The following is a 10,137-nucleotide window of genomic DNA, read 5'->3' as shown; positions in this document are numbered from 1 at the left end:
TATGAATGTATTCTTTATTTATGCTGCATCATTTAACAACATTTTTCCTTTACAGTAAAAATAAATAACAAATTTTCCAATCTTTCATTAAGAATTATAGTTTTTCTTTCTCAAATACAAAACACAGAACATGTACAATGACAAAGGGAACAAGGGGAACGTGGTATAACTGGCACTTTGGTCATCTGAAAGTGACCTCACTGTCATGGTCACTGGAGAGCACCCTGGCCCAGTTTGACCTCCACCAGACTTGATAAGATACTTAACAGCAGCAAAACACTGAATATTTCCCAAAGTCATTCTTCTAATTATGACGACCTCCATTTTTAATTCCTCACCAATCAGTGAGCATGTTTCTGTAAATCTGAAAACCACAGAGAGAAAATCATATTACATTGTTTGTGTTGAGGCAAGGCTAACTGGCTTTGTGAGTGGGTTTGTTTGTGTGTGTGTGTGCCTTGCTGACAATGCCTCCCACTCATTCACACCTACTGCATCATGGCCTTGCCCTGATCACCTCAATTGGAGCTAGAGGCCATCTCCTTCCATACTCTGTCTGCCCTTGGGAGATGTGGAAAGCTTTAGGAGAAAGGCGGGCAAACAGAAAGAAGGTGGAAAAGAAGTCACCATACTTAAGCACACCTACAAAGACTTGCTCCTACAGAGCCGTGTGGATACTAGTTTTGAAGGGGAGGAATGGATCAACACTGCAGCAGGAGAACAAGGATGACTTGTTCTGCATGCTAAGGATATTTCCTTTTTGCAGCATAGATGATTAATGTGAGACCAGTTCTCAATCACTTCTCATTATGTCCACCAGTCTGTCTCTATGTTGGTATATGGTTCTTTTTTTGTCCCCTACTTTTCTCATTCTCAGACAGTCACCAGACTATCACTGCTCTCTTGGTGTGTTTACAAATCGGCCAATTTGCGCCTCTTCTATCCATCTGGCATCGCCCACCGATGAGTCAATGGAGTGACAAACTCAATGACGTATTTGACTTTTGTTTTGATGCCAGCTTGTGAATCCATTCATCCTCTTGTATGTGCACACACAGAGACAGATGTCCGTCACAGTATAGGCTGAGCGCCTTCTACCTGTGACATCAGTTCTTGTTGTCCCCTCTATAGTCAGATTTAGTCACAATTAGTTAACTGGTTGCATTCTGTCTACTTCTTTGACAGCTTTTTTTGTCTTTTGCTCCACATTTATGATTTGCAAATGTCGCCCTCCACACAAAAGGATCATGTGTATCATCCTTATTTCCTTTTTTGAATAAATTCTGCAAAAAAGTGTAATAGACAGCATGATTCAGGAAATATTCAGTGTACCTTTATATCAAGAAATTCATCTTCATCAAACATTTTTACAAATTATATCATATGTCACAGAAAGACATCCAAAAGCAAAATCTCTGGCTTCCTGACAGGAAGCAATCTTTCCCTGCGGTCGTCGCAAGCGACACCATACAGAGAATAGTGGATGAGAAGGATGGATGGAACGACAACCGATGAGTGGATTTATTACTTTTCTCCTCCGTAGATGCTGCATCTACTGACAGCACTGTCCTTCAGAGTGCTTTTCTGTAGTCTTGCTGCTTCTTTCCTTATTGCTGCAATAACACTGACCCCACCCTCCCTCGTTCCCTCAGTTCCTCTTTCTAGTCCTGTTTCTCTGACAAAATATTCTCACTTCTTCTCAGTTTTCTCCAATTCCTTTCTTCTAATGTCCCTGCGGCCCCCTCTCTCTCTCTTTCTTTGTAGAGCCATGTAGCATGCTCTGTCCTGTAAGACTACTAACCTTTAAAGTATACCCTGGTTTAAGATGGAAATGAGAGTGCGGGATCACAGATATCAGTTTGAACACTCACAAAAACACATTGCTATTTACATGACACTTTAAGTGGTTACAGTATTGTCATTACTGTGCATGATTCTAACAGTAATTGTAGTACTGGTAGCAGCCAGTTAATCAGATGTACTATTAGCACTAGTAGTTCAAACTAAGTCGAGGTGACAGAATTGAAAACATTGTTCACAACTGCTATCAAATTGTGTTGATATTAGAGATGGACTCAGCCCTCGTAGCCCTGATTGCAGGGAATCATGACATCATACAGGTAAGACACAGAAAGCCATACCTGTAGATAAATATGATCTCAACTGAAGAACTCTTTGCAGCCCTGAAAAGTGTTAAGCCCTGTAGGTGGTAGATTCAAAATCTGACCGTCCCCCCCATCTCCCTTGCTGTGGCCTTGAGGATTGGCAAACAGCAAAGCGGGCAAAGGGGGTGTGTAGAGTCTAACAGGGATCCCCACAGCCTATAAAACAGGCTCAAAGGGGAAAGGGTTAGAAACTAAGAGTCAGATTCAGCCGAATAGTAGGTTCAGGTTGAGGCAGAGGCTGAAAACAGAAAGGGCTAGTAGTGAAAGGAAAGATGGCGAGGAGGATAAGGGAGAGGAGGAAGATGGAGGCAGGTCAAACTCAGGTGGACATTCAAGCTCGAAGCATCGCAGGGTAACACCTGAGTCCTCATTGCCGTAGTTTGCCCAGTACTCTTCTGGGTCGAGTTTGGGCAGCGCCAGCTCCTCCTCACCTAACTCATACTTGACTACTGATGTGGTTGTAGACGGGCCTTTCCCGTACAAACCAGCTTTAACAGTCTCTGAAGCTTTCTCGAAGACACCTTTCATGGATGATTGGGGCTTGTTCTTGTGGAACCACCAGCGAGTTTTGGTGCTGAAGGTGGTGGTTGTAGAGCCAGCGATGGAGCCTGGGTCGGGCAGGGGGCAAAGGGCGAAGTCCATCTCACGAAGGAAGCGGAGATCCTGGCCACGGCGGTTGGAAGGGGAAGCACACATCACCTCAGAGGAAGAGACACGGGCCTCACGGAACCACTCCCACAGGGGGCGGGACTCACAGCCACAGGACCAGGGGTTAGCATTGAGGCGGAGGAACTCGATCCCTTGCGTGTCCCTCAGGGTCTGACTGGGCAGCTCAGCCAAGGAATTGTTGAATAGGAAAAGCATGGTCAGACGGCCGAGGTCACGGAAGGCACGGCGGTTTACCTGCCTGATGCGGTTGTCATGGAGGAGTAGGCGGTCGAGGTTGACCAAGCCACGGAACACATTCTCTGAAAGGGTGCGGATACGGTTGCCATGCAGGAAAAGCTGGCTCAGGTTGATGAGGTCAGAAAAGATATCATCTTGCAAGAAGTGGAGATTATTTTCCTGTAGAACAAAGGAACAGAAGAGCAGTAGTTAAGCATGAGAATAACAGACATAATCGGGATTTGTTATGTTTGTAGCTATAAATTGATGATACTATGTGACGTACATGAGTGGGTGGCTGCATGAGTCTGTACATGAGTGAAAGCATTTAGAGTTCTCGCTGTGTTTTGTGTGTCTCTTCAGCGCCCCTACCTGCAGATAGAGGTACTGCAGACTGTACAGCTTGTGGAAGATGTCATGGGGCAGGGCAGTGAGCCGGCAGCGGTGCATGTGGAGGCTCTGGAGCTTCTCTAGGCCACGGAAGGCTCCCCCTTCAAGCCGGTGGAGCCCGGGGTTGTCCCCCAGATCCAACTCCTCCAAGTCCCTCAGTTCACTGAAGGCCCCTGCCTCAATCCACGTGATATTGTTGGAGAACAGCCACAGAACCTGATGCAAGAAGAGACATGAAAATATCTGTGTTTATTTCTCTCAGCGAATATGACTGAACTTTACATTTGAAAAGAAAAGAAAGATATATGAATTAAGAACTTTTATTGCTCAGAAATTAAGAGACAACGTTGCCTTTTTCTCCAAAGCCTTTCATACCTGAGTCCCGAAGCCAAAAGAGCCAACCCTAAGCTCCGTAATCCGGTTGTTTTGGAGGAATACACGCTGCGACTCATAGGGCACTCCGACCGGGACGGCAGTGAAATTCTGCGCCTGGCAGCTCACAGTCATCGGCGTCGGGTAGCACACGCACAGTTGCGGGCACGCCGATGCCGGACTTGGTTTGCCGAGGACCAGCCACACCACCAACCAGAGGGAGAGACCGCCTGTAGGATAGCGGGGAGAGAGGCAGGTAAGGGGGAGCTGTCGGAGGTGCTGAAATCATCCAACACTAAAGCATCCATTTTCAGCTTTGCACAGTTCAAACGGATGAGTTAAAGTGCACATTTTAAAGTATTTTTTAAATGAGCTGGAATTGAATTATTGTCCATGATATTTAAGCTGAGAATAGCTCTTGAATAACAATATAAATTAAGTTTAAGCGTCAGCACTACATACATGTGGACCACCCATTACGCACAGCAAAATCTAACAAATATTCAAGCAACAGCAAATACAACTTTTAAAAAGTGCTTCCAACTCATCTAAAATCCTGTGATTTCACTAATGGTAAGCATATAATAATCTATTTTCATAAGAAAACTTGAATTTCTTCTTTTCATTTTGTGCAATAGTATACCCAAATTGGATTTTACATTCAACATTGGAGTAGTAACTAGCAGTCTTAGATTACAAACTTAGTTTAAGTTGCACATGTAAGAAATAAGCATGAGGTCTATGTTCCTGTAGTGTCCATGTGGTATCCAATACCGGGATAATGAAGAAAAACTTACTTTTGCAGTTGCGCATGATGGAGCATCGTCGGCTCCGAGAAATCGTTGAGGTTTCCATCCTGAACCAAAGCCCAAAGCGAGTTAGCCTAAGAGGACAAAGTAAAGCCTGCTATCTCCGCTGATGCTCTGGTTCTCGAGTCGGAGCGACTGAGAGTGTGCCGTTTGATGGCTACCACTGTCCCATATATACTCAAGCATCCCGTTATTGCCTACGGCAGTGGGCACCGTGGAATCTCCTACGTCACCAAACCAGGGTCATGAATGAGTGAGGGCGGCAAGAAACGGAAAGGGGCGGGCCCGACCACAGGGGGATTCTCTTGGAGAGTTTGTTACGCGCGTAAAGACTGGTTGGATACGCGCGTTCAGGGTCTGTGAGAGGAGGAGACTTTCTCGACGCACATAGGCACCAGAGGAAGGGAGGGTGAGATGGAGTGAAAGTAGAAACAGTGGAGGGAGGGCAAGGCATGGTGCCCGTTAATGATGACTGGGCTATGTGGAGGAGCGGAGGACGGGTAGGAGAAGAGCGCACAGCTCGTTTCCTGGCTTTCTCTCTTAGAGACCGTTATGGTCCGTTTCCGGCGCGCTGCCGCCAGACAGAGTCCAGAGAAAGCTTAGAGGGTTCTTTCTTAGAAAAGGAGGATGCCCCCGAATTATGATTCAGCCACAAGAGAGAATTTGGTGCCAGGATAGATCCACTCAAAAAACCCTGATTGAGAAGTAGCCTATGTGTTGTAAAGGTTAACTACGACACCGTCCAGTCAGACTGCAGAGTATTTATAGCTCCTGACATAATTATTTTGATGATGATGGTGATGATGATGATTATGATGATATGAAATTAAATCAATGTGCTTAATGAGGCGAGAGTTATATGATGTCTGTGAAGGTTCTCAGTCACCCAGGTCATTGTAATTCAAAGTTTGATCAGAAAAAGGCAAATGGACTTGGTAGAACTTCTTGAAGAGGTTACCTGCCTTACATCTTTGAGAAATTCCACCAAGTCCAGTTGCCTTTTCTAATCCAACTTTAAATCCCTTTGAGGACGATTTTTAAAAGTTAGTGCAACATTTAAAATTCCTAGCAGTTCATTAATTCGTTCCTCTCTTTTGTTACACATTGTTAATGAGGTACATTTATGTGGGGAGAGGGTTTAGTAATGTGGCTACAAATATAGCAAAACACAGCAGTCATGCCTTTAATATGCATGCCACATTTTGCTGTTCGTCTGTGCAGCAAGCTGTCACTGCTTGTGTTTTAACGCCAGCTATATGACAGAAAGATAGCATCAATTGTGTCTATCATCTATCAGTGTGATAAATGAACAGTAATTTTCCTTTTCATTGATCAAACCCAAAGTTGTTTACTAACATGTTTTGATACTTGCTCCGCATTTTGAGCAAAATGAATATCCATTCAAAGTTTGCTACAACCCAACACGGCAACATCTTAATGTAGATGTAATGTATCTGTCTCATGTCATGTGTAATTGTGTTTATTTTAACCTAGACTTAATTTGACTGGAGACCTAGTTTGTGGTGCTACGTTTGACATTTTTAAGAGCTTTTCTACTGCATTACAGTAACATTGGTGGACACAATATCCTCAAAGATTTATAATGCAGGTGAACACAAGAAAAATGTTGAGTTGGCACATAACAGCAGAACTTGTTGTCTGTGCAGCTTCAAATATCTCATTCAGGCTTCCAAAACAAAGTTCAGTATTTAGGGTCTCCTCAATTGAACTTTTTTCTGTTTCTCTTGTTTGTTTTTGATTATGAAGTCAACTTTGCTTTGTAAGTGAGCAGCCATTGACTAGCTTCATTTAGCTGTCTCTTTTAAATCCTTTCCTGCCTGTAGTGCTGTGAAATGATGAAGTCATGCAGCAAAGGTTCTTATTATTTTGATAGTGTGACAAGCAGCACATTCAAATTGGCACTATATAGCTTGGCAAAAAGCTATATAGTGATTATTGTTAATTATCCATACATGATTATTAATATATTTACGTTTTTGATTATCTGACTTTGAAAATAAAAAGTTATACGCTCCGATCAAAAGTCAAGAGGAGGTAGACAACTGAAAAGCATGCATTCGTAGTACTCCACAGGCGGCTCTACAGATGAGACTATGATTTAAGAAATAGTCACACATAAGGGCGTATTCATGGCCGTCCACACATCAACATGCCTACAGCAGAGCGCTCACACATAGTGTGTATGACACAAGTATCTCCCCGCAAAAAGCCAACTGAGCCACAGGCAACGATAAACAAATGAGTAAGTGAGGGTATCCATGACATGGTGTGTGTTGTTGTTTACTCACACCTCCTGCTTTGTCCTTATCAGGACTTGTAAACCAGCTTCAGTGCCCACTGGCCATCCGGGTCCAGCACCTCACAGGCCTCTCCTTCACACACACCCACAGTACCAGCTGTGCAAGTGTGTGAGCCTGTGTGTCACTGTGTCTATGCATGTGTGTTTGCATGCCTGCCTATTGAAGCACAACTTTGTCTAAATGCCACCTCAGTGTCAGTCAATCTGTGTTGTGCCAGGCACCCACACAGCAGGATTGTGGTACTGTGTAGGCACTGTCTACTTAATGAGTATGCCGAATGCTACGTTATGTTCCCCGCACAGAAACAAACTGAGGCTTTCCCGGCCCACACCCACTCCAGCACTGCCAGCCTGCCTCTCTGTCCATCTGCATGTCTGTCTTTATCGGTCCCTCTGTCTGCATCCTGCCGCACCTCTCTTTATTCACTCTATGTCTACAGATCCACTGTTAGCCACCCACCGAATAGTGCGTCACTACAATGACCATCACAGCCTTTGATTATCTCGTTCTCTGTTGTAAGAGAGCTCCTGAAATTAACTGATCACTTAATCCATCAGCTGTTCCAATTAAGCCTCCTGGATTCATTACTACAGGTTTGGCATCCTATTTTAGATAACAGCATGGCAACATTGATAAAAGGTTCAGTAGATGTTAGTAGGGTGTTCTGATACTGAAGCAAAGGTGTGTCTGTTACCAAGGTAACAACACTTGCCCTTCTTTTCCTGCATGAGATGGAGATATCAAGCACAGGTTCCTGTTACTGAACTGCAGCACGCATTGGGACAACTCACAGGGGCTTGACAACACTTGATTTGCCGGAGCTCATTAGCATTCTGCAGTGCTATTGATGTGGTAAGGATGGTGAAGTGAAGGAGGATGAATTTTGCATGTTTTTTTTTCTATGAGTGAACTTAATTAAAAGACTGTTTACATGCACTACTTGTACACTGAGGGTTTTGGTATCCCATTTGGGCAGCACTAATGAGGAGGTACGCAGAAGTCACAAGGATGAGTGAGGAGTCAGGGGAACTTTGTTGTTTTTTATAAATAGGCATGTATGCTGTGTATGATTTTCAACATCTCAATCAATCATATGTTGATATGTATGGCACCAAATCAAGACAGAAGTTACCACAATATTTGCAGGGTCTCTTTCATGTATTCATACATACGTTAATATGAAATAAATCAAGCAGAACTAATCTTTCATTTTGTATGTTATTCATTTCTATCAAACTATGTCGTCATCATAGAACACACGCTCTCCCCCAGTAGTTGCAGAAGACTGTGAAAGACTGACACATTTATAGACATTTTAAGATGCACACTCACACAATATTACAAATATAAACATAAACAGTGAGACAAAAGATTAACAGGACACGTACTTCTGAAACGTGACTCAACATTTCATTGTTTTGTAAGAAACTCTCAAACACATTGTTCGTTGGACTGGTCCATCTAACTCTCACACTCACTCAGGTACACACACACGCGCGCACACACACACAGAGCAGCAAAACAGTCTTTCAGCCTCTGCCCATTTGTCACAGACAAAGACGTTCAAACCGCTCTTCAGTGTTTCTATCTCCTCCCCTCTCCTACAATGATTTTTCCCTTTGTCTTCCAATGCTCCCTCCCTTTTTTTGCCAGTGTCTTTCATTTGTTCTGTCCCCTGGCGTCACTGTTTCCGCTTAACCATATACTGCTTCTCTCTTTTCAGACACTGTCACACAGTCTGCAGCACAATGATTAGTGGAGTGCCATGTTATTATTTTCTTCTCTCATAAGGCAGCAAGTGTTTGAGGTTGGAAAATACCAGACATTTGATTGGGAGTATAATTTTCCTAATTTTCACACATTTTAAAGTTTTATTATAAACACTTAAAATGCATTGAACTTCGCTTATTCTGGATGAGAAACATTATTAACATCAGTAAATAAATACATACACAACCATCCATTTTTTATACCGAGAGATCCCATTTGTGGTTGAAAGGAGAGCACATCCAAGTAATCTTTGGGCGAGAGGTGGGGTCCAATCTGGGCAGGCCGCTAGCCTATACAGGGCAAACGTATACGTACACAGACAATCAGACACACTCGCATATGGACAATTTAGAGAGACTGGTTGATCAAACAAACATGTTTTTGGACTATGTGAGCAGACCGGTGCAGGAGGGAAGCTTGGGGTCTGTGGATGCTTGGATGACATGAGTGCGATGACATTGATGAGTGAGTACTAAGTTGTCTCTGAAGAGGACTCTACTGCACAGAGTAACCTTAGACCCTGTTTACACCTAGCGTCAATGTCAAATATGACACAGACCACAAGTGACAAACCTTAAATGTAACGCTGGGAACTGATCCTCAGTCCACAAACAGAAGTGGTCTGGGAGGGATAGTTAGATTTTTTTATGTATCTTCAGTGGCTCTGGGTGGAGCTTTCTCAAATCATGGAAAATTATACTCAGTGTATTAAGGGGTTACTCAGCAAGTCGACTACTCATGGCACTGTTATTGCATTTAGAAGAATTAATAATTTGCTGGAAATTCCTGCCCTTGAGGATTTTGTGTTAAATGACAAAATCCTCATCCTTTAGCAACAAGTGTTAATAAATAACATTCGGTTGGCAAACTAAAAGCAGATTTAATTTGTGGTTCATTATGTTGTTAAAAATCTGTGACGAGGTATACATTCCTGAAAATGGATTAAATCATGGAAACCGGAAAAATGTATTAATACCTTAACATGCTTTACAATGCTTACAATAAAACTTTTCATCGTCTTCTCAATTCTTTATTGTTCAACTGAAACAGCAGAATAGACGATCTGAGATCAATTACTTCTGTCTCCATTCACACATGCCTGGGAAATTACACTAATCCCCTCATCTGACCAAAGTTTTTGCTGAGAAAACATCACCCTGTCACTCTCGGGATTATTTTTCCCATTGGCTGGTGAGCTGTTTCACACAGTAACAAAGCTGTAAGAGCTTGCTTGAAGACAAGAGAGAAGTTGACAAAGTGAAGGAAATTACAGTTGTAGAACTTGAGTCCAGAACTCGGACTCGTATAGTTCGACTTGAATCCTAATTTTCAAGATTCATGACTTGACTTGGACTTGAGCACTGATGACTCATACTTGGACTTTGACTCCAGTGTTTGCCTCACAAGGACTCGGAATATGGCGAG

General features: G+C 43.1%; 1 protein-coding gene across 1 annotated transcript; it reads right to left on the bottom strand.

The window, feature by feature from the left end:
• Nucleotides 1-1,311: 1,311 nt before the first annotated feature.
• rtn4rl2a (reticulon 4 receptor-like 2 a) lies at nucleotides 1,312-4,766 on the bottom strand. The gene is made up of 4 exons (XM_034687934.1): nucleotides 4,610-4,766; nucleotides 3,816-4,042; nucleotides 3,423-3,656; nucleotides 1,312-3,230 (listed from the first exon to the last, which is right to left on the bottom strand). The coding sequence occupies exons 1-4, from the start codon at nucleotides 4,665-4,667 to the stop codon at nucleotides 2,370-2,372; spliced, it is 1,380 nt and encodes a 459-aa protein (XP_034543825.1). The 5' UTR covers nucleotides 4,668-4,766; the 3' UTR covers nucleotides 1,312-2,369.
• Nucleotides 4,767-10,137: the final 5,371 nt, after the last annotated feature.

The sequence above is a fragment of the Notolabrus celidotus genome, chromosome 7, assembly GCF_009762535.1.
Source record: "Notolabrus celidotus isolate fNotCel1 chromosome 7, fNotCel1.pri, whole genome shotgun sequence".
In the NCBI taxonomy this organism is placed as follows: domain Eukaryota; kingdom Metazoa; phylum Chordata; class Actinopteri; order Labriformes; family Labridae; genus Notolabrus; species Notolabrus celidotus.
Note: the sequence above shows the minus strand (reverse complement) of the source record. Positions and strands in the feature narration are given on the sequence as shown.

Bases quoted from the DNA above. Each gene is read 5' to 3' on its own strand.
- rtn4rl2a (XM_034687934.1), bottom strand. From the start codon at position 4,667: ATGGAAACCTCAACGATTTCTCGGAGCCGACGATGCTCCATCATGCGC. The intron at 3,657-3,815 runs GTATGAAAGGCT...TTCTTGCATCAG, and splicing joins CTTTTGGCTTCGGGACTCAG to GTTCTGTGGCTGTTCTCCAA. The intron at 3,231-3,422 runs GTAGGGGCGCTG...TTTGTTCTACAG, and splicing joins TGCAGTACCTCTATCTGCAG to GAAAATAATCTCCACTTCTT.